The sequence below is a fragment of the Oncorhynchus mykiss genome, chromosome 24 (genome assembly GCF_013265735.2).
Source record: "Oncorhynchus mykiss isolate Arlee chromosome 24, USDA_OmykA_1.1, whole genome shotgun sequence".
In the NCBI taxonomy this organism is placed as follows: Eukaryota; Metazoa; Chordata; class Actinopteri; order Salmoniformes; family Salmonidae; genus Oncorhynchus; species Oncorhynchus mykiss.
The window spans coordinates 36041556-36066818 of NC_048588.1; the positions used below are offsets into that span (position 1 = coordinate 36041556).

General features: G+C 44.5%; 1 protein-coding gene across 1 annotated transcript; it reads left to right on the forward strand.

The window, feature by feature from the left end:
• Positions 1–24099, forward strand: LOC110503247 (immunoglobulin superfamily member 10). The gene is made up of 10 exons (XM_036961712.1): positions 1–167; positions 1225–1506; positions 3115–3244; positions 7069–7459; positions 8174–8944; positions 9210–11150; positions 15229–16938; positions 17200–18100; positions 21771–22137; positions 22336–24099. The coding sequence occupies exons 2-10, from the start codon at positions 1262–1264 to the stop codon at positions 23884–23886; spliced, it is 8007 nt and encodes a 2668-aa protein (XP_036817607.1). The 5' UTR covers positions 1–167; positions 1225–1261; the 3' UTR covers positions 23887–24099.
• The last annotated feature ends 1164 nt before the right edge of the window (positions 24100–25263 follow it).

The window sequence follows — 25263 nt, forward strand, 5'->3', positions numbered from 1 at the left end:
AGCACTCACAGTTCCCTGTGTTCCAGACACACAGGAGTGGTCTTGTAACGGGCTTTGCAACCAGAATCATTTCTCCTATGACTGGCTACTAGGATCCAACACTACCTAAATAACAGATTAACATGACATGTGATTCAAGGATTTGGATTCATTTGGCTTTGGCACAGGTAAGTGCGGTGAAGTGTGGATAACTTTTAATTGGATGACAGACTACAATATGGTAATTAGAAACACAGTGTTTGAATTTGAAGTATAAATACCATATTATCACATATCAGTTGTTTACTGTGTGTCTCTGGAAAATATTTCTGAACATAGAAGAAAAGCTAAAATCAAACCTGGACGTAAACTAACTAATCTAAACATCATGCTAATTGGTGACTTTAGATAACTTCATTTATGGAACAAGGTGTTTCATTAGCATGGACTCATAGTGTATTTTCAAAATAAGTCTCAGAGGTTTAGAAAAGGAGCACGACGGGGGATGATTAGACTACAACACTGTAGTACCCTGTAGACTTATCGCACAACCTTTCTCTCGGTGCATTGGGAAAGATTATATTTCACATTTTTATGTAATATATATATTTTTTTATGATACGACTCTCAATTACTTTATTTCAAACCTTGTTTTCATAACTCTTTGAATGTTCATCGATGTTGAAGTGCCTGGGCCTTTCATCTAAAAGGAGAGTTAGGATATTATCTACATTGATTTAGCAATTGTGTATATATTGTTAAAAAACTATTTCTGCTGATTTATCATTGCTTTGTATTTGCCAACTTAAAACTATGGACACAGACATACACACACATCTTCTCCCTCTTCTCTCTCTCTCTCTCTCTCTCTCTCTCTCTCTCTCTCCCTCTCTCTCTCTCTCTCTCTCCCTCTCTTTCTCCCCTCTCTAATACTCTCTTTCTCTCTCTCTCTCTCTCTCTCTCTTTCTCCCCTCTCTAATACTCCCTCTCTCTCTCTCTCTCTCTCTCTCTCTCTCTCTCTCTCTCTCCTCTCCCTTCTCTCTCTCTCTCTCTTTCTCCCCTCTCTAATAATCCCTCTCTCTCTCTCTCTCTCTCTCTCTCTCTCTCTCTCTCTCTCTCTCTCTCTCTCCACATCTCTCATTTTATTTGTACTTCACGTTCTCTTTGACACAGAATACACTGCATTCTTTGCACATATGTAATTAGTCCTTCTCTAATCAACCAACCCCCGTGTCTCTCCAACAGGTTGACATTCATTAATGAGAGGAGAAGAACCTGAGCCATGCAGTGTGTGACTGAGCGTGAAGCGCTCTCCCTCTCCAGAATGAGTGTGTGTACCGACTGCCGCTCATACCTGCAGCGGTGGCTGCTGACCTCTGTGTTTGTCTTGGTCGCTCTGCTACCAATAACCAGCGGCTGCCCCAAATCGTGCGCGTGCTACGTTCCCACCGAAGTGCACTGTACCTTCAGATATCTGACCGCAATACCAGGCCAGATCCAGACGGCTGTGGAAAGAATTAACTTAGGGTGAGAGTCAGACTCTCTCTGTCTCTCCGCTCTCCCTCTGTTTTCTCTCTCTCTCCTCTCTCTTTTTCAATGTTTATTAAAAGGTCTTTCTTGGCATGGGAAACATCTGTTTACATAGTCAGAGCAAATGAAATAGATAATAAACTAAATTAAAATAAACATAACAAAAAAAACAGTAAACATTACACTGAAAAAAGTTTCATAGGAATATAGACATTTCAAATGTCATTTTATGGCTATGTCCAGTTTTGTAATGATGTGCAAATAGTTATGGGTTGTATATAGTAGAAAGGTGTTTGTTCTTCACTGATTGCCCTTTTCTTGTGGCAACAGTTCACACATCTTGCTGCCGTGATGGCACACTGTGCTATTTCACCCAATCGATATGGGAGTTTATCAAAATTGGGTTTGTTTTTGAATTCTTTGTGGGTCTGTGTAATCTGAGGGAAATATGTGTCTCTAATATAGTCATACATTTGACAGGAGGTTAGGAAGTGCAGCTCAGTTTCCACCTCATTTTGTGGGCAGTGTGCACATAGCCTGTCTTCTCTTCAGAGCCAGGTCTGCCTACGGCTGGCCTTTCTCAATAGCAAGGCTATGCTCTCTGAGTCTGTACATAGTCAAAGATTTCCTTAATTTTGGGTCAGTCACAGTGGTCAGGTATTCTACCTTTGTGTACTCTCTATTTAGGGCCAAATAACATTCCACTTTGACCTGTTTTTTGATAAAATCTTTCCAATGTCTCAAGTAATTATCTTTTGTTTTCTCATGATTTGGTTGGGTCTAATCTTGTTGCTGTCCTGGGGCTCTGTGGGGTGTGTTTGTGTTTGTGAACAGAGCACCAGGACCAGCTTGCTTAGAGGACTCTCCTCCAGGTTCATCTCTCTGTAGGTGATGGCTTTGTTATGGAAGGTTTGGGAATCGCTTCCTTTTAGGTGGGCGTAGAATTTAACGTCTCTTTCCTGGATTTTGATCATTAGCGGGTTTCAGCCTAATTCTGCTCTGCATGCATTATTTGCTGTTTTACATTGTACATGGAGGATATTTTAGCAGAATTCTGTATGCAGTCTCAATTTGGTGTTTGACCCATTTTGTGAATTCTTGGTTGATGAGCGGACACCAGACCATAAAGGGCAGTGGGTTCTATAACTGATTCAAGTATTTTTAGCCAGATCCTAATTGGTATGTGGAATTTTATATTTCTTTCGACGGTGTCTAGATTGAATTTACATTTGTGGTCCTGGACTTTTTTTGGAACACCATTATTTTTGTCTTACTGAGATTTACTGTCAGGGCCCAGGTCTGTCAGGGCCCAGGTCTGTCAGGGCCCAGGTCTGACAGAATCTGTGCAGAAGATCTAGGTGCTGCTGTAGGCCCTCCTTGGTTGAGGACCCGAAACACCAGATCATCAGCAAACAGTAGACATTTGACTTCAGATTCTAGTAGGGTGAGGCCGGGTCTATCTCTCTTTTTCTCTCTCTCAGTCTCTCAGTTTTCTCACCCTCTATGAATGCACATACAGTAAATTTTAGTTATATATTAGACCGTTGATGTAGCATTTTGAGAAATAATAAATGATTCACTGTTTTCTCACTTTTCTGTCTTCAGGTATAACAGTTTAACAGCATTGAGGGAGAATGATCTGTCTGGGTTGAAACACCTGGAACTGCTGATGCTCCACAGCAACACCATTCACAGCATCGCTGACAGGGCCTTTCAAGACCTCAAGTCCTTACAGGTATAACCCATGACAGCACTGTCATAAAACACCTGTCGATATACAGGTAATAGAACCACGTGAGTACATGAGGGATACAAAGTATATATTGAAAGCAGGTGCTTTCACACAGGTGTGGTTCCTGAGTTAATCAAGCAAATAACATCCCATCATGCTTAGGGTTATGTATTGAATGGGTCATTAATATTTTAGCAGGTTATTATTTTGCCCATTATAAGATGACAATGCCCACATCCACAGGGCACAAGTGATCACTGAATGGATAGCTGAGCCTGAAAAACTATGTACAGTGCCTTCAGAAAGTATTTATACCCTTGAATTATTCCACATTCTGTTGTGTTACAGCATGATTTCAAAGTTTATTAAATATATGTTTTTTTCTCACCCATCTGCACACAATTTCCCCAGAATGACAAAGGAGCCCCACAAGGGTGTGTGCTCCGTCCCCTCCTGTACTCCCTGTTTTTAGATATTTGTACTAATGTATTGAAAAATAAATACAGAAATGTCTCATTTACGTAAGTATTCACAACCCTGAGTCAATACTTTATACAAGCACATTTGGCAGCAATATCAGCTGTGTCTTTCTGGCTAAGTCTCTAAGAGATTTCCACACCTGGATTGTACAACATTTGCCCATTATTGTTTAGTTCTGTCAAATGTGTTTTTGATCATTGCTAGACAATCCTTTTAAGGTCTTGCTATTGATTTTAAAGTAGATTTAAGTCAAAACTGTAACTCGGCCACTCAGGAACATTCACTGTCTTCTTGGTAAACAACTCCTGTGTAGATTTTACCTTTTGTTTAAAGTTATTATCCTGCTGAAAGGTGAATTAATCTCCCAGTGTCTGGTGGAAAGCAGACTGAACCAGGTTTTCCTCTAGGATTTTGCCTCTGCTTAGTTCCATTCTCTTTTTTATCCTGAAAATCTCACCAGTCCTTAACAATTACAAGCATACCCATGAAATCAAATCACATTTTATTGGTTGCATAGACATATAGTGTAGGGTGTAGGGAAATGGTTGTGTTCCTAGCTTCAACAGTGCAGTAATATCTATCAATACACAACAATACACACAAATCTAAGAAAGTGAAAGAATGGAATTAAGAAATATAGAAATATTAGGATGATCAATGTCGCAGTCCGATGTGGACGAGGGGCGTGCTCCCGCTGTTGTCTCCTGAAGTCCACGATCAGTTCCTTCATTTTGTTGACGTTGTTGGGGAGGTTATTTTCCTATCACCACTCCGCCAGGACCCTCATCTCCTCCCTGTAGGCTGTCTCGTCGTTGTTGGTAACCAGGCCTACCACTGTTTTGTCATCTGCAAACTTGATGATTGAGTTGGAGACGTGCATGGCTACGCAATCATGGGTGAACAGGGAGTACAGGAGGGGGCTAAGCATGCACCCTTGTGGGGCCCCTGTGTTGACGATCACCATAGTGGAGGTGCTGTTTCCTACCTTCACCACCTGGAGGAAGCCCGTCAGGAAGTCCAGGACCCAGTTGCACCTACCACTATGCTTGAAAATATGGAAAGTGATACTCAGTAAAGTGTTGTATTGGATTTACCCCCAAACTTTGCATTCAGGACAAAAAGTTAATTGGTTCACCACATTTTCTGAGGTATTTCTTTAGTGCTTCCTGTTGCAAACAGGTTTTGGAATATTTTTATTCTGTTCAGGCTTCCTTCTTTTCACTCTGTTAATTAGGTTAGAATAGTGGAATAACTACAATGTTGTTGATTCATCCTCAGTTTTCTATCACAGCCATTAAACTCTGTATCTGTTTTAAAGTCACCGGTGAAATCCATGAGTGGTTTTCCTTCCTCTCCAGCAACTGAGTTACTTAGTTGTTCTGTTGGTTGTTCTGCTAGTTGTTCTGCTAGTTGTTTTGCTAGTTGTTCTGCTGGTTGTTCTGCTGGTTGTTCTGTTGGTTGTTATGCTGGTTGTTATGCTGGTTATTCTTCTGGTTGTTCTTCTGGTTGTTCTGCTGGTTATTCTGCTGGTTGTTCTGTTGGTTGTTCTGCTGGTTGTTTTGCTGGATATTTTGCTGGTTGTTCTGTTGGTTGTTCTGCTAGTTGTTCTGCTAGTTGTTCTGCTAGTTGTTCACCTAGTTTTTCTGCTAGTTTTTCTGCTAGTTGTTCTGCTTGTTGTTCACCTAGTTGTTCTGCTAGTTGTTCTGCTAGTTCCTTGTGGTAATCACTGATCACTGAATTGAGTTTGGAAGTACGCGTGTATCTTTGTAGTGACTGGGTGTATTGATACACCATCCAAAATGTAATTTATAACTTCACCATGCTCAAAGGGATATTCAATGTCAGATTTGTTAAAATGTTTACCCATCTACCAATAGGTGCCCTTCTTGGCAAGAAATTGGAGAACCTCCCTTGTCTTTATGATTGAATCTGTGTTTGAAATGCAGTGCTCCACTGAGGGAGTTTACAGATAATTGTATGTGTGGGGTACAGAGATGAGATAGCCATTAAAAATAAATCATGTTAAACACTATTTATTGTGCACATTGTGATTCCATGCAACTTATTATTTGACTTGTTAATTATTCCTGAACTTATTCATGCTTGCCATAACAAAGGGATTGAGAACTTATTGACTCAAGACATTTCAGCTTTGGAATTTTATTCATTTGTAACAATTTTGAAAAACATAATTCCACTTTGACATTATTCGGGGATTGTGTGTAGGCCAGCAAGATTTTTTTACATTAATTTTACATTCAGGCTGTAACAACAAAATGTGGAACAATTCAAGGGGTGTGAATACTCTCTGAATGCACTGTATACCATATGCCATGGCCGTCTCAGTCACCAGATCTTAACCAAATTGAACACTTATGGGAGATTTGGGAGAGGCGCCTGAGACTGCATTTTCCACCACCAACAACAAAGGATGGAATTATGATGTCACATCCCTCCAATAGAGTTCCAGACACTTGTAGAATCTATGCCAAGGTGTTCTGTTCTGGCTTGGTGGTGGTCCAAATATCCTATTAACACACTTTCTGTTGTTGTTTCTTTTATCACCCCTATATATACACCACTTAGAAGACATTTTGTATCCAAATCCACACCCACATCATTGTTGAAACAATTGGTGGTCCTGGGTATTGAATCCACTATCCTGGCATTGAAAAGCACCATGCTCTACCAACTGAGCTACAAAGGATCCTTTATGTTTGTAATACGTTGACTCATTTGATTCAGATTTGCTCATATCCCCATTGGCAGACATGACAATGATTTTGTTAAATGTATAACCTACTACATTCATAACCTCATATCATTCTTTGACAGAGTAGACTTTTTCCCCCACCAAGCTAGTGAAGCCAAAGAACTGAGCATGCTAAGACATTAATAAAGTCAAGTTCTTCCTTCCAGTAACATCTTTCAAATCCACGTGTAATTCATCTTGGAAAATATATCACCAAATAAACAGCTGTGTCTTTTGTCCGTGGTGTTCATATTTTATTCCAAAGAAGTTTGTAGGCCCTGAGGGTTAACTGAGAAAGGGGTTTATAAAAAGGCCTTGGACATGCATCACTTTACAACTGCTTTGAGTTACTCTTATTTAAAAAAAACATTCACAACAGCTGACTTCTGGAAGTGCTCCCAGGCAGAACAACCTCACATCACCTCTGGCCCGGATGATTTTTAGAACACTGTTTTTCCTAATGAAGCGCCTCAAACACGTTAGCCGTGGTCGACTCTCGCTCCAGGGGTCTCTATGTATGACTATAACTTGTATTAACTTGTATATTTTAACTTGTATATACTAACTTGTATATTTTTCAACGATGTGCCTTCAGGTCCTGAAGATGAGCTATAACAGAGTGAAAGAGATCAACAAGGACACCTTCCAAGGCCTGGAGGGCCTGGTACGACTCCACATGGACCACAACCTCATCGAGTTCATTAACCCGGAGGCGTTCTACGGTCTCACCATGTTACAGCTGGTCCACCTGGAGGGCAACCTGCTCCAGCAGCTCCACCCGGATACCTTCATCACGTTGAGGCACAGCCAAGTGTTCAAGGTGTCCTCCGTCAGGAACATCCACCTGTCTGACAACCTCCTCGCCAGCCTCCCCAAAGACGTCTTCACTGGCTGCTCTCAGCTGGAGAACATCTATCTCCATGGCAACCCGTGGTCCTGCGACTGTCGCATGGCTTGGTTCCCAGAGTGGGCTGAGATAAATTCAGGTAAGGTTACATTAGATTTCTGTCTGCAACGTTCTGAATGTTTGATTTAACTGAGTACGCCCTGTTGACAGTTACTGTACATTAAAAAACCAGGCAGGCTCAGGGTGGCAGGTAGCAGAGTGGTTAGAGCGTTGGGTCAGTAACCAAAAGGTTGCTGGATTGACTCCCGGACCTGACAAGGTAAAAATCTGTCGTTCTTCCCCTGAACGAGGCAGTTAACCCATTGTTAACCTGTTAGGCCGTCATTGTAAATAAGAACTTGTTCTTAAACTGACTTGCCTAGTTAAATAAAGATCTGGTGGAATCTCTACATCCATGAATTTATACCATGGAACAGAGTGAAAAATGTGTTTCTTCAGTAAATTGATGTTGCGTGGGACAGTTTCCAGCAGGAAAACCCTGCTTCTCCAAAGAAGACAGATGCATCTTTATTGCTGGAAATACGTATTTTTCACTTTTTTCAATATCAGCATCAAGAGGTACTTAAAAATACTAAAAATATATATTTTTATCAAAAATGTAATAAATAAGCAAATGTAGATGGATCTAAATCTAAATTTAGACACTCATGGATCATTTCTTAATACCAACCAACTTTGTGATTTAGAGCATTATCATAAACAACATTTGAAAGCATGGGAAATAGGGAACCAACCCCTTAATAAATGATGACTAAAAACGACATATCGATTCAGTAATGACCTTGTTTTCCAGGTGTGCTGAAATGCAAGCGAGACAGGAAGTATGCCAGAGGTGAAGCCTGCCCCGTCTGTGAGACCCCTTCTCCCATTCGAGGCAGGAGCCTCATCCAGCTTCCCGGTGACTCCTTCACCTGTACCAAACCCTGGATCCATCCCCATCTGAAGCAGAGGAACGTCAGCCTGGACGAGGGGGATTACACCCCTGTCTCCCCCCGGGACTTCATCGCTCCCATTGGATCCCTGCAGATGAACCTGACAGATCAGTTCCACAATGACGCTAGCCTTACCTGCACAGTCCAGAGACCATCAGCCATGGAGAACCTGACTCTAACCCAGGTGGAGGAGGGGGAGAAGAACGTGACCATGCTCTCCACCACCATCTCTACATGGCTGGTTTGTAATATTGACTATGAGCACATCCAACAGCTCTGGCGCATCCTGGCTACGTACAGTGACGTTCCCATGAAGCTAGAGAGAGGGTTGATGCTCTCCAGGACCCCAGACATGATCTACAAGTACAGCCAGATCAGACCAATGGAGGGACATGATGAAATCCACACAGATATCGAGGCTGATATTATAACTTCACCCGCGTGGTTGATGCAGGGAGAGGTTAACTTTCAGCTGGACCGTACCACGACCACATTCTCCACTCTGCACATTAAGTACAGGTCAGTGGTTAACCTGCGTGTGGAGAACAAGGTGTCGCAGAGGAAGGACCGATACAGCTGGACCATCATCAAACGAGACAACCAGACTCAGACTGAGCACTCTGTCCTCATAGGTGGGTGTTGGGCAGAGATACAGCCCCCATACAATGCTTTTTGATGCTTGTTGAAAAGGGCTACATCAAAGCAATGCATGGTTAATATGTGTCTTGTTCATGACTGAGCACTCTGAGTCCTCATAGGTGGGTCCTACAATACACAATGTGTTGTGGATGAGCAGAAATGTGTCCATATGATGTATGTAACATACTCTCAGAGCTACAATATAGCAATGTCCATTATAAAATCAATTCATTCATATGATTCTTGTTGTAATTACAGGTGGGGTGGTGGAGCTCAACTGCCAGACTTTGGGGGAGCCAAAGCCCTCTGTAGAGTGGATCTTATCGGACGGCAGTAAGGTGCGGGCGCCCTACTCAAGTGAGGACCGCAGGATAGTGATCACCGTTGATGGGAGGCTCACCCTGAGAGGAACAGACACCTCAGACACTGGCCTTTACCGCTGCATCGCCACTAACTACCTGGACGCAGACGTGCTCAGCTTCCGGGTCACCGTGCTGTCTCCCGATGTGGAGGAGGAGGAGGTCAACGGGGTCAAGCTCTCACGGCCTCTGGGCCAGAGCCTGGTTCTAGACTGTGGGTCCGCAGGCAACCCTGAGGCCTCGGTCCAGTGGATTCTACCTGACCACACAGTGCTGGATAAATCCTTTGGGAACAGGAAGCTCTATAGGAACGGGACTCTAGGAATAAAAGATCTGACCTCCAGAGACCGGGGGTTTTACAGGTGTCTCAGTGCTAACTACCTGGGGGTGGACCTGCTGACTTCCCAGGTGACAGTTACTGGGGAGGGGTACAGGAAGGTGACAGTGGTGGATAGAGAGGGGTCAGGGGTGGAAGCTGGGGTTGAGTTTGAGGTTGGCGGGGGCATAGAAGAGAGGGAGGATTCCCAAAGTGAGATCCCTTCCTCCAGCCCCTCTGACAGAACCATCAAGGAGTCCAGGACCATCACATCAGATAGGCCGTACCCCAGACTCAGGTCCTCCTCTCAGGGCAGAGGATCAGGAGGCTCAGGGGGGAGGCGGAGGGGCCCAGCCAGCAGTAGACGCATATGGAGCAACAGGAGGGTCTTTGATCAAGCCTCCAGGAAAGTAGACCCCCAGAGATTTGCAGAGTTCATGAAGAAGGCTCAAGGTGGTTCAACAATGAAGACAGAGAGGGAGAAAGAAAAAGGAGTTTCTGAGACTGACATGTCTGCGGACGGGGATGCTGGATCTGGGGAGGGTCTGTCTCATGAAGATGGACTCGTTGTTTTACCAACCAGCGTCATGACAACCACAGATACTCCAGATGAAAGAAAGATGAGTGTAACTGCAAGCAGAGAGAACGTAAACAATCAGAATAATGTCATGGCAACCACCGACAACAGTGAAACCAGTTTCATGACAACCATGGAGATCCCAGATGACATTCGGACTAGTTTCACTGTAACAACAGAAAACACTGACAGAGTGATGACAGAGTCATACAGCCGGTCAGACGCCACACCCATCGAGTCCACATTCACCCACGGACCCGACATCACAGGGAGTATCAGTGGAACTCAGAGTGAGGCAGTCACACCAAACATTCCCAGTATCAGTAGGTCTAGTGGAACTAGTGGGTCTAATGGTGAGTCGTACGCTCTGGAGAGGAACATGACGGTACCCCTGAGGCTACCCGTCACTCTCCGCCTCACCGTGACCGACACCACAGACGAGACCCAGATCCTATTCTCCGGAGAAGCACCTGCAGAAGCAGAGACCTCCACCGGGGCTGCGAGATCGCTTGTCGCCGACCCCAACGTCACCCCCATGATGGACAGTCCCAGGTCACCCCCCAGAGGGCCTGAGATCCACACAGCCACTGACCCAGACAGCCAGACCACCTTCACTGCAGTCACCACCACCGAGAGAGAGCAGGATGAGATCACCTTCCACACCACCCAGAGGATCAAGTCCCCCCGTCTGCCTGCAGGCTCCACCATCATCTCCCGCCAGCAGATCCACATCATCCCCCCTAAGAATGGCCGAGGAGGAGGAGGAGGAGGAGGAGGAGGAGGAAGAGGAGGAGGGGGCCGGAGGAGGAACCATCCAGGCAGGAGGAGGTTTATCAAGCCCAACCGAATCACAGACATCCAGTCCATCCTGAACAAACTCAAACAGCCCACCACGGTGAAGAAGCAAAGCAACAACACAGTACCCTACACTATGGAGCTGACCACAGGTACTTTTTGTCATGTTGTTCAAATATGATATGTAGTTTCTACACTATGGATCTGATCACAGGTACGTTATCCCAAATGACAAAAATGTGGTATATTACACGTATGCTAAAGTATACTTAAATATAGAACAAATTTAAATAATATAATTCAAATGTGAAATGTACTTTTCTGGTATATCTTAAATATCTATAAATATATACTGAACAAAAATAGTTACAGTTCAGATAAGGAAATCACTTAATTGAAATAAATAAATTAGGTCATAATCTATGGATTTCACATGACTGGGCAGTGGCCCAGCCATTGGTGCACCTGGGATGGCATAGGCCCACCCACTGAGGAAATCAGCCAATCAGAATGAATGTTTCCCCACATAAGGGCTTTATAACAGACAGAAATACTACTCCTCAGTTTCATCAGCTTGTCTGGGTTGATCCCAGACAATGTTGAAGAAGCTGGATGTGGAGGTCCTGGGCGGCAGTTGTGAGGCTGGTTGGGCATACTGCCAACTCTAAAATGACGTTAGAGGTGGCTTATGGTAGAGACATTAACATTCAATTATCTGGCAACAGCTCTGGTGGACATTCCTGCAGTCACAATACCAATTGCACATTCCTTCAAAACTTGTGGCATCTGTAGCATTCTGTAGTGTGACAAAACGGCACATTTTAGAGTGGCCGTTTATTGTCCCCAGCACAAGGTGCACCTGTGTAATGATCATGCTGTTTAATCAGCTTCTTGATATGCCATACCTGTCAGGTGGATGAATTTTCTTTACAAAGGAGAAAAGCTCAATAACAGGGATATAAACAAATTTGTGCACAAAATCAGAGAGAAACTTTTTTTTGTGTGTATGGAACATTTCTGGGATCTTTTATTTCAGCTCATGAAACATGTTGCGTTTATATTTTTTGATCAGTATACTATCATCACGCTTCAATACACGTATTAAAAGTTTAAATTAATTATTTTTCAGTCTTTTAGTATACTATATGTTCACTATCGTTAAACTTAAACATTAAAACTGTACATTCATTTCAAACGCTTTAAAATTATTTTTGTATATTAATTTAAAATACACTTATATATATAAAGATAACTAAATTATAGTCGTTGCATAAGTTTTCAGCCCCTTTGTTGCGTTAAGAATACATTAGTTCAGGAGTAAAATGTGGCTTAACAAATTACACATGGACTCTCTGTGTGAAATAATAAGAGTTCCACATAAAGAGACGGCAGTGATTGGTTGATGGGTAACAATATCAAATCAGACATTGAATATCTCTTTACGGATGGTCATTTTAAAACTTCTTGACACACCCATCCCGTTAGCGGGATCATTTCCGTCAACCACCGATGAATTGCAGAGCGCCAAATTCAAATTAAATTACTAAAAACATTTAATTTTCATGAAATCACAAGTGCAATATAGCAAAACACAGTTTAGCTTGTTGTTAATCCACCTGGCGTGTCAGATTTCAAAAAAGCTTTTTGGTGAAAGCATACCAAGCGTTTATGTAAGGACATCTCTCTCAGCAGACAAAACATTACAAACAGCTAGCAGCCAAGTAGATTGGTCACGAAAGTCAGAAAAGCAATAAAATGAATCGCTTACCTTTGATGATCTTCGGATGTTTGCACTCACGAGACTCCCAGTTACACAATAAATCTTCCTTTTGTTCCATAAAGATTATTTCTATATCCAATACACCTCCATTTGGTTGGCGCGTTATGTTCAGAAATCCACAGGCTCGAGCGGTCACGACGGGGCAGACGAAAATTCCAAATAGCATCTGTAAAGTTCGTAGAAACATGTCAAACGTTTTTTATAATCAATCCTCAAGTTGTTTTTACAATATGTAATCGATAATATTTCAACCGGACTGTAGCTTCTTCAATAGGAGAGAGAGAGAAAATGTCTGCTCCACTCTGCTCCAATTATATGCATATTCTAGCTTCTGGGCCTGAGAAATAGGCAGTTTCATTTGGGTACGTTTTTCCTCCAAACATCAAAATACTGCCCCCTACACTCAAGAGGTTAATAATTATGCTGTGGATTATGTATTAAACCACCCAGACACATCAAAGATATATAGTCATACTCCTGAAATGAGCTGGAGTGAAACTTCTCAGGGATGTTACATTGAGGCCATTGGTGATTTTATAACAGTTACAGAGTTCAATGGCTGTGACGGTGAAATCAACAACACTGTAGTGATTCCAAAATAATGACAGAAATTACAACGTGAAAAGAAGAGTACAAATATACAAAATAAAAATAGTATTGTATGCAACAAGGCACTAAAGTAATGCTGTAAAAAAAACTGCAAAGAAATAAATGTTTTGGCCTAAATGCAAAGCCTTATGTTTGGGGCAAATTCAACACAACACTGAGTAACTCCTGCCTTATTTCAAGCATGGTGGTGGCTGCATCATGGCATTGGTATGCTTGACAATCTGCAAATACTGGGGAGTTTTTCAGGATAAAAATAAACGGTTTGGAGCTAAGCACAGGCAAAATCCTAGAAGAGGACTTGCTTCAGTCTGCTTTCCAGACACCTTTCAGCAGGACAATAGCCTAAAACACAAGGCCAAATTTACACTGGAGTTGCTTACCAAGAAGACAGTGAATCTACTTGAAAATACATGACAAGACTTGAAAATTGTTGTCTAGCCATGATCCCCGACCTCTTGACAGGACTGGAAGAACTATGAACAGGATAAAGGGTTAATATTGGGCAATCCATGTGTGGATTGGATTGGCTCTCAGAGACTTACCCAGGAAGACTGGCCAATGTAATCACTGCCAAAAGTGTTTCTATAATGTATTGACTCAGGGAGCTGAATAGTTATGCAACAACTATATCTTAGTTATTTAATATCTATTAATCTTTACAAAATGTTAAAAAAATGTTTGCGTAGATTGTTGACAAAAAAAAACATTTTTTAGGAAATCAATTTTAATTCCACTTTGTAACGATAACATTTTAAGAAATCCAATGAAGACCTTTGCAAGGCACTGTAATTTCAGTGGCAATAATGAGTTTTGAAAATACTTTCTTAATTCCAGTTCAGAAGAGTGCAGAGAAAGTTGACAATGATAACGATTGTTTATTCCACATAAGGTAGCATGCACAGCTGAGGAAAATGCTTCCTGAGACTATACTTTTTCATATCTCAAGTAAATATACTTAAGTATACTCAACAAAAAAAAAAGTATATTTAACATAAATGTCCACAAAATATATTAAAGTATACTTTCAAAAATGCATTTGCAAAATGTTTTGCATATTACCCAGCATCCTTTTCTGCAGCTGAAGTTTCCATTTATAATATGATATTGTTCTTTATATTTGGGTAATTCAAATGGTTTTGATGTTCATTTTCAAACTGAATAACTGAATAATGTTGTACTTTTAATTACACATCACATTTGACACATTACACATTTTATTGAAATGTTCATTTATCACCATGTGAACAGCTAAAGTGTAAAATACCAAATGGTGAAGTTATCAAAAGCGTAACTTGTAGTTTGCTGCTCCAGCCACAACTGCTTTGTAAATAGCACTGGTAAATGAAAGTTACCTTTACATGGCTAATTACAATAACTAATGTGGTTAATGAGTAGAAGTCTATTTGTAAAATTATACTTGAAACATGTACTTAAATTCACTTTTTTTGTGAAGAAAATACAGGAGTTATAATAATTAATGAGAAATATACAATAAAATGTACTTAAGGTGTATTCAACGTATATTTGTTTTGCTCTATATCTAATATACTAAGATTTTTTTTTTAAAAAGCATCCCAATTTACATAATTTTAAATGTATTTAATCAAATTAAATGCTAATGAAATACAAATAAAATTGACATTAAATGTATTTAAAATCATTTTATATATACTTAAATATTGTTATACTTGTCATGTTGTTCAAATGTGTTATGTCGTTTCTTGTCTTTGATGTTGACATTAGCTTTGTTGGTGAGACTCTTGAGCTTTGAGGAACAGCCTAAAGATCATGATGATGATTATGATGATGATGATTCATTGTTATTATTGTTGCTATTTCAGACTGTGACTGTGATGAGGATGGGAAGAAGAAGACAAGTGGTCAGAGGGTCGTCACACCAAAAACATTGCCTAAATCATCGCCTAAAGTCCCTAGCTCCTCTCTAGGAAGAACAGAGAGGCCCATCTCTACAACACTGGACACTCCCACCACCACATACTCAACAGAAGACCCCACCACCACCCAGCCCACCTCCGCTGACTCTCAGTCCGGAGGTGAGGTATCCAGCGACGACATGACCTCCTCTGAAGCCCCAGAGTCTGACCCAACACACCATCCTATGACGAGCACAACAGATGAACCAACAACCTCCACCATCACAACCACAACCGCCTCCAAGGTCGTACGTGGTAAGATCAACTGGGACAGGCTGTTTGGGAACAGGGCGAGGCAGAAGGAGAAACTCAACGGGCTACGTAAACCAGCCAGGCCCTCCACCACCACAGAGGGTTCAACAACGGTCCAACCCACCACCACCGCAACTACAACTACAACCGCACTGCCCACCCAGCGGTCTCTGGCTGAACCTGTGACAGAGTCATCGTCTAGAGCAGGTAAACACAGAGAAACCCCAGAAAGCTCATCAGACGATGACTATGGAGATTCATCGCCTGACTCTGAGGCATCTACCACATCCCAGCCTGGCACTAGCCGTGGAACTACAACCCCAGCCTGGCACTACAGGTACTCCAACACCACAGAGTCTTCCCCAGACACCCAGACTATCGCTACTCCACCCACAGAAAAACCTGCCCCAAGAGAAGACACAGATGAGGCCTCATCCTCTGGGTCTGAATCCGGAGGGTCAGGGGGGTACCTATCCCGTAGATTTGGGGGAAACCGGAGACCGAATGGAGGGTCAGGGGGCAGGAGGCCATTCAGGGGCAGGTGGACTTTCAGAAAAACCATAACAACTACCGAAGCGCCCAGCACCACCACGGAAACAACAGAAACCATCATTGAGACCACCGTGGAGACCACCACATATCCCACACGGACCGTCTCCGTCTCCAAGCCCCTGTACACGCCTTCCAGGGAATCAGAAAGGTCTGCAGTGACTGTGTCCACTGACTTGACCTCCGTGGGAGAAACCACCACAGACTCCGACTCATACGAAGATGAGAACTGGACAGACGAGCTGGAGTCCACCACTATCCGTCCACGAGCCTACACTTCCACCACCAGGCCCAGAATGACTTCCAACACACCTCATCCAGCCACCACCTCAAGGCCTTACACTACATCATCAACCCACGTACAGACTAACACCGACCCCATCAGAGTGAACACTAACATCAGGCTCCCGTCAGGGAGAGACAGTCCTTACCACATCACACAGAGACCCATGATCAGGAGAACCAGGCCAACGGTGTCCAGTAAACGGACCAGACCAAGCCCAGACAAGACCCTGACTTTTGACACACTGACTGTTCTGGAAGCAGAGCAAGGGCACACCAATGGCCCCTACAGCAGCAAGGACATAGACAATGCCATCTCCAACGCCTATACCCACATCACCGGCTATGATACGACAACCGCTAGCATTGTGGGCTTTGAGCCATCTACCAAGGACATGCTCACCAAGCCCAGGATTGTGGGAGGCAACGCGGCAAGCTTCACTGTCCTGTCCAACTCAGATGCCTTCCTGCCCTGTGAAGCCGTGGGCAGCCCTGAACCCACCATCAGTTGGAAACGCTTCTCTTCAAGCACGGGTAAAAGGGTATATTTAGCATGTTATAAAACTAACTTTGGAATGAAGTTGTACTGAAGTTATACTGTATTTACATATTCTCTCTCACTCCCTCTATCTTGCTCTCTTTCTCCCCCTCTCTATACTCTTACTCTCACTCTCTTTCTCCCCCTCTCTAATATTCTCTCTCTCTTTCTCCCCCTCTCTCTCTCTCTCTTTCTCCCCCTCTGTAATACTCTCTCTCTCTCTCTCTCTCGCACTCTCGTTCCTCCCTTCCTTTCAGGAAGCACAATGACCATTAAGGGCAAGATGGGCAAGTTTGAGGTGTTCCAGAACGGCACTCTGTCCATCCAGAACGCCAACATAAAAGACCGTGGCCAGTACCTCTGCCTGGCCGAGAACGATCAGGGGTCGGACAAGCTCCTGGTCACCCTGTCCGTAGTGGCCTACCCCTCACGCATCCTGGAGCCCAAGGTACGGGAGATCAAGTCCCACTCTGGGAAGACAGTGGAGATGAAGTGCAAGGTGGAGGGCCGCCCCACCCCTCTGGTCTCCTGGATCCTGGCCAACCGCACCCAAGTCAGGGGCCACAACTCGGACCCCAGAGTGTCAGTGACCCCAGAGGGCACTCTGCTCATCAAGCAGGTGTCTGTGTATGACCGGGGCCACTACAAGTGCATCGCCAGTAACCCAGCAGGAGTCGACACTGCCACTGTCAGACTGCAGGTGGTGGCAGCACCTCCTGGTATCCTGGAGGCCAAACGACAGCAGGTCCAGGCTGGTGTGGGTCAGAGCCTGTGGTTACCCTGTACCGCTCAGGGCAGCCCCCAGCCCACCGTACACTGGGTCCTCTATGATGGGATGGCGGTGCTGCCCATGAAATCCTCTGTGGACCCCAGGGTGTCTGTGTTCGCTAACGGGACGCTCCACCTGACCGATACAGCCGCCACGGACAGTGGGAAGTACGAGTGCATCGTCACCAGCTCTACAGGGTCGGAGCGCAGGGTGGTGACGCTGACGGTGGAGAAGAAGGAGATGGCTCCTGAGATTGTTGAGGCGTCACACCTCAGGACGGTGCTGTCGTATGGTGACCAGCTCAGGCTGAACTGCTCGGCCACCGGGGACCCCAAACCCAGGATAATCTGGAGACTACCCTCTAAGGCTGTGGTGGACCAGTGGCACAGGTAATGAGGACATGATCTGTAGTATATACGTAATCACACAGTCTATTCAGGGACATACACGCCAGCAGATCAACATACACACACACTGAAAGGTATCCAGGTGCTCTGTGCTACAACACAGCTGTTTAAACACACCAAAAGATTACATTACAACTTCGCCCCAAAGGATTTAGTTATATTTCCAGTGTAGAGACCTAAAACTGTGGAGAGACAAGAATCGTGCCTCTTCAGTACAAGGTGGAATAAGGATCAGAGCAGCATAATGTTATTTTGATCACCAGCCTTTCCTCCTTCGACTGACTCAACAAGCCACTCCCCACAATCCCTGCAAAGAGTAACTGTTATTATTATTATTATTATTAATTATTATTATTATAAAAACAAAAGGTAAATTAATATTGTATCATGTAGTTGAAGTGACTTGCTGCAGTGCAGCTCAGATTGTCTCTGAGGAGTGATGTATATGAATGGGTATCTGATCAGTACAAGTTTAAGTTAGTCCATCCACAGCACTGAGCACCTAAGTTTGAAAATGTAGAGAAACATGGATTGAAAACAGAGGCTTCAAAAAATAAAGCCAGGAGCCTCCTGAGTGGCGCAGTGGTCTAAGACACTGCGTCGCAGTGTAAGCTGCACCACTAGAGATTCTGGGTTTGAGTCCAGGCTCTGTAGCAGCCGGCCGCGGCCCGGGAGACCCATGGTGGCGGCGTACAATTGGCCCAGCGTCGTCTGGGTTAGGGCAGGGTTTGGCTGGCAGGGATTGTCCTATCGCACACTAGCGACTCCTGTGGCGGGCCGGGTGCGGTGTACAGTGTTTCCTCCAACACTTTGGTGCGGCTGGCTTCAGGGCTTTGTGTCATGAAGCAGTGCGGCTTAGTTGGATCGTATTTCGGAGGAAACACAACGGAAGTTGCAATGATGAGATAAGACTGTAACTACCAATTGGATACCACGAAATTGGGGAGAAAAAGGGGTATAAAAAAATAATAAACAAAAGTTTTTAAATAAAAAAATTAGCCAGTCTCGGAATCTGACCTGCCAGGCTGAACACATCATGCAGATACATGTAAAGACTTGCTCTGTTATTTGTATAGTCAGAAATACACTACATGACCAAAAGTATGTGGACACCTGCTCGTCGAACATCTCATTCCAAAATCATGGGCGTTAATATGGAGTTGGTCCCCCCTTTGCTGCCTTAACAGCTTCCACTCTTCTGGGAAGGCTTTCCACTGGAGGTTGGAAAATTGCCCCGGGGACTTGCTGCCATTCAGCCACAAGAGCATTAGTGAGGTCGGGCACTGATGTTGGGCGATTAGGCCTGGCTCCCGGTCGGTGTTCCAATTCATCACAATGGTGTTCAATGGGGTTGAGGTCAGAGCTCTGTGTAGGGCAGTCAAGTTCTTCCACACCGATCTCTACAAACCATTTCTGTATGGACCTCGCTTTGTGCACGGGGGGCATTTTCATGCTGAAACAGGAAAGGGCCTTCCCCAAACTGTTTCCACAAAGTTGGAAGCACAGAATCGTCCAGAATGTAATGGTATGCTGTAGCACTAAGATTTCCTTTCAGTGGAACTAAGGGGCCAAACCGAGATTTTGCATCCGCCAAACCCAGATTAGTCCTTTGGACTGCCAGATGGTGAAGCGTAATTCATCACTACAGAGACGCGTTTCCACTGCTCCATAGTCCAATGGCAGCAAGCTTTACACCATTCCAGCCGATGCTTGGCATTGAGCATACACTACATGTGAGCATCTTAGGATTGGAAGCCCAATTCATGAAGATCCCACCGAACAGTTATTGTGCTGACATTGGAACTCGGTAGAGAGTGTTGCAACCGAGGACAGACAATTTTTACGGGCTACGCGCTTCAGCACGTGGCAGTCCCATTCTGTGAGCTTGTGTGGCCTTCCACTTTGCAGGCTGAGCTGTTGCTGCTCCTAGACATTTCCACTTCACAATAACAGCACTTACAGTTGACCCAGGGGGCAGCTCTAGCAGGGCATACATTTGTTCGGCAGCATCTGATCTAAAGCTACATGTTAATGTAATATCTCTCCTTGGACAAAAGGTACAGACTGTAGTGTTCAAATGAACCCATAACACGTCATCTTATCACAAGCCGTAGCATGCTGTTAAAACCCAATGAATTCAACCCAGTATAAATTACCTTATTAAGCCTCTCAATCTTTTCTCCATTAGCAGTTGTTCTTAGCTGGGGGAAAAAACTGAGACCAGAATAACTGAGGGGGGTATTTGCCAGAATAACAAGCCAATATGACGGATTTTAGACTGGATATCGACACGAACAAGGACTAAAAAGATGAACATGAGAGTACCAGAAGAACATTGGCTTCCTGGTTGAGACATTTATCTTGCTCCTAATAATGTAGCTGACATTCTGTTATGTATCCTCTCTGCATGCAATCACTGAAAAAAAAGAAGTTGTCCGTATTATGGAAGTCTATTTGGAACAGAGACTTATGTAAGCACACATTGGCAACAAAAAAAACACTTCCTTTGTGAATGTCGAAGAATGTAGTGCCTAATGGTTTGATTCACTGTTCAGTTCATCAAATCATTATTCCCCCCTATATCATTAACTTCATTATGCAGATAATGACACTTAGTGGAATGTTTTTCCCTCTGTTTCTTGACCGATTTAAACTGTTATGAGGCTGGTGAGGCAGCCCTGACGTGTTTTTTATTAGTCTTTTATTTTTTTCTGCAACTGCTGTAGGATTCGGAAAAAGCCATTATTGTGAGTCATTGTCAATGGTCTTGATAAAAAGACAGAGCTGATCTGCTGTAAGCCAGCCTGGCCCTGCCAGGTGAAATAGAGTGATCTGCTCTAAGCCCGTCTGGCCCTGCCAGGTGAAATAGAGTGATCGGCTGTAAGCCCGTCTGGCCCCTGTAAGAATGACACATTCCATGTATGTTTTATGGTCGATTGATGGATATACCAAGCAGGAGGACATATACTGTAAGCTCCACAAGGATGAAAAGTCATTAGATTTTGTTGATGTGATGACATGACTGCTGCTGTTTAAAAAATAACATTTCACCCAGTACATGACCTACTATACTTCTGTATGTTATTGTAAAATCAATAGGAAGTAATATCATATAAAGCAACATTCTTTCTCTACTCAACTCTTTTTAATTTGTTGTCATCTACAAATGATGACTCACTGAATCTCCGTTTGGGTATTGGTTAGCCTACAATTAGGGTGTGGAAATTTTAAGATTATTTTGCTCTTCACTCATAGTCACTTAGTAGCCTCCTCCTGACTGGTCACGTTGTACAGCGCCATATTTTCCTAAAGGAAACCCTAAGTGTTTTGTTTTTCTTGGAATAGAAACACAATAATATTAATCAAATTAATGAAGCTACATTTCTTCAAATCAATCCCATATACTATGTTCTTGCAAAAAAAAAGGTTTTAAATTCTCTAATACAACCAATTTTTAAAAACAGTCAAATGCTTCTCAAAGATGGCTTCTGGGGGTCAAACTAGAACTAACTAGCATTAATGGCAAAAATGGCTGACACTTAAATAACGTGCCATAGAATTCTGCGGCAGCCCGCAAACTGTGCTGCAGTACGAAGTAACTTTTAAAGAAAGAACCAATGTACCTAATTATTTTTCACATCTCTTTATCCAGGATGGGAAACAGGATCCAGGTCCTGGACAACGGTACTCTGGTCATAGACTCTGTGAGTGACAAGGACGCTGGGGACTACCTGTGTGTGGCGCGCAGCAAGGTGGGAGACGACCTCCAGCTCATGAAGGTCACTGTGTCCATGAAGCCAGCCAAGATCGAGCCCAAGACATACAGCAAGAAGCAGGTCCCCTACGGCAACGACCTGAAGGTGGACTGCAAAGCGTCTGGAGCCCCGGAGCCAGAGATCTCCTGGGGTCTACCAGACGGCACCGTGGTCAACAGCGCCCTGCAGGCAGACAGCAGCAGTGGAGGGGGACGCGCACGTCGATACATCCTGTTTGATAATGGCACGCTTTATCTCAACCAGGTGTGAAATCTACCTGAACACTAATTAGTTAATGCATTGGCTTGCTAGGAATAATGGGCTGTATTCAATGTTGCTAACTCAATGTTGCTAATTCAATGTTGCTAACTCAACGTTACTAACTCAACGTTGCTAGATGTATTTCTTCTCTGTCTTTGTAGTCCACTGACTCTGAACTGCTGGTACTGTGTCTGTCTACAGGTGGGCATGGCGGAGGAGGGAGACTACACGTGCTATGCCGAGAACCAGCTGGGCAAGGACGAGATGCACGTCCACATCACCGTGGTGACGGCAGCGCCACGGATACGGACGCCCAGCCGGACCTACGCCCAAGTGAAGCCTGGAGGTGACATCCGCTTCGACTGTGAGGCCACGGGCGAGCCCAAGCCCAAAATCCTGTGGATGCTCCCTACCAACGACATGATCGCAGCCTCCAACGAACGCTACCTAATGCACGTCAACGGGTCTCTCGATATCCGGGACGTTAAGCTTAGGGATGCTGGTGAGTACGTGTGCATGGCTCGCAACACCGCCGGGGATGACAGCAAGGTTTACAAGCTGGATATTGACGGAAACCCTCCGGTGATCAATGGCTACTACCAGAACAGGACCGTGGTGAAAGACACGGCTGCTAAGTACTCCAGGAAGTTCATAGACTGCAAGGCCGCTGGAGACCCGCCTCCGAAGATCACCTGGATCATGCCGGATAACATCTTCCTGAATGCTCCGTATTTCGGCAGCAGAATTATTGTCCACCACAACGGAACGCTGGAATTCCGGAACGTCCGTCCGACGGACATGGCGGAGTTCATCTGCATGGCAAGGAACGACGGAGGGGAGGCGGTGATGGTGGTACAGCTGGAGGTCACTGACATGCTCCAACGGCCCATCTTCAAGAACCCCTTCAACGAGAAGGTGGTGACCCGCATGGGCAAGACCACGGTGCTGAACTGTTCTGCAGATGGTCACCCCACACCAGAGATCATCTGGCTGCTGCCTAATGGGACCCGCTTCACTGGCAGCCCGGACCGGGGCTCGCGCCAACACCTAGGCAACGACGGAACCTTCGTCATCTACAACCCCACGAAGGAGGATGCTGGGAAGTACCGCTGTGCCGCTAAGAACTCGGTGGGCTACATTGAGAAACTGATAGTTCTGGAGGTGGGCCAGAAACCTTTAATCCTCACCAGGCCCAGAGGGATCATACGCAGTGTGTCTGGGGACCCTCTGTTCCTCCACTGCCTGGCAGATGGCAGCCCCAGACCCAGCATCTACTGGACCATCCCTGGAGGCCACACCCTGGCCAGGCCGCAGGTCCATGGACGCCACCAGCTGATGGAGAACGGGACCCTGGTTGTCAAGGACACCACCCTCCACGACCGGGGAAACTACGTGTGTCGGGCGTGGAACGACGCTGGCGAGGCAGTTCTCACAGTGCAGGTCATCATCATCGCCTACCCTCCCCGCATCACCGCGGGACCCCCTCCCACTGTGAGGGCGGTGGCGGGGGCGCCCATCCAACTCAACTGTGCCGCCATCGGGATCCCAAAGCCAGAGATTACCTGGGAGCTGCCTGACCGCTCTGTGCTCTCCACGGCGGGGAAAGGGCGACCCACGGGCAGCGAGCTGCTCCACCCACAGGGCACGCTGATCATCCAGAGACCCACCACAGCAGATTCTGGCACCTACAAGTGCCTGGCCAAAAACCACCTGGGCACGGACTCACGGGTCACGTATATGCGTGTGCTGTGAGGTCCAGCGCTGACTAAAGGGGAATATAGAACCCCTGGACTATAAACTCTAAACAGACACAGAAACTTTACAGAGTGTCCTACAATGTACAATGTCAGGACAGACTGTTTTCCACATGTGGACTTGTGAGGAGCGGGGTTTGTGGAACAGTTTGACCACGGTACAGCTCACATCAATCAGCCAAGAGCAGAACCGGATTATTGAGAGGAGGAGGAGGGAATGGAGGAGGGAACGGAGGAGGGAACAGAGGAGGGAACGGAGGAGGGAACTAGAAGAAAGGGAAAATGTACAGAAAAGGATCTGTTATTTTCCAAAAAAGACGGACTAGACGGCTGTTATTCTTATTGTAACATAGTCAGAGGTCTGGAAACTCACCACTGGTTCTCTTTTGTTTTGTTTTTTAAAGGGTCTAGAGACTGGGTCTGACAGTGAGGCTACATGTTTTAAAAGGGTCTAGAGACTGGGTCTGACAGTGAGGCTACATGTTTTTTAAAGGGTCTAGAGACTGGGTCTGACAGTGAGGCTACATGTTTTTAAAGGGTCTAGAGATTGGGTCTGACAGTGAGGCTACATGTTTTTAAAGGGTCTAGAGACTGGGTCTGACAGTGAGGCTACATGTTTTTTAAAGGGTCTAGAGACTGGGTCTGACAGTGAGGCTACATGTTTTTTAAAGGGTCTAGAGATTGGGTCTGACAGTGAGGCTACATGTTTTAAAAGGGTCTAGAGATTGGGTCTGACAGTGAGGCTACATGTTTTAAAAGGGTCTAGAGATTGGGTCTGACAGTGAGGCTACATGTTTTAAAAGGGTCTAGAGACTGGGTCTGACAGTGAGGCTACATGTTTTTTAAAGGGTCTAGAGACTGGGTCTGACAGTGAGGCTACATGTTGACAGTTCTGACCCAACACTATACTGTTACAGCCTATGGAGAGAGAGGAAGACAGAGAAACTCACTCACTACGTTCCCTCTGGACATCGCCTCAATGTCTCTTTTTTGGTTGTTTAGTGACTGATTTGCTGCAATGACAGAGAGAGATAAAAAAAATAACTATTATGAGAATGTTTCTACCTATTCTGACTTTACTGCTTGTTTATATACAAGGCAGTATATTTTTATGGATATACATATAAATATATATTTCTCATATACATATTACACTGGATTATCATACAGGTTTTCATAATACATTTCTCACATTTGTAAATGTGGATATTTTTGAATGAGCTTTGTTAGTTTGTCATGTTAATCCCTATCTCCCCTATCATGGTTTAATGGGCATTAATACCAACTTTTATGGGTGTGAAATTATAATTTACACAGTATTCAGTGGCATTATACGAACTGTCAACTCCCAACGTAAATACTCTCAACGTAAATA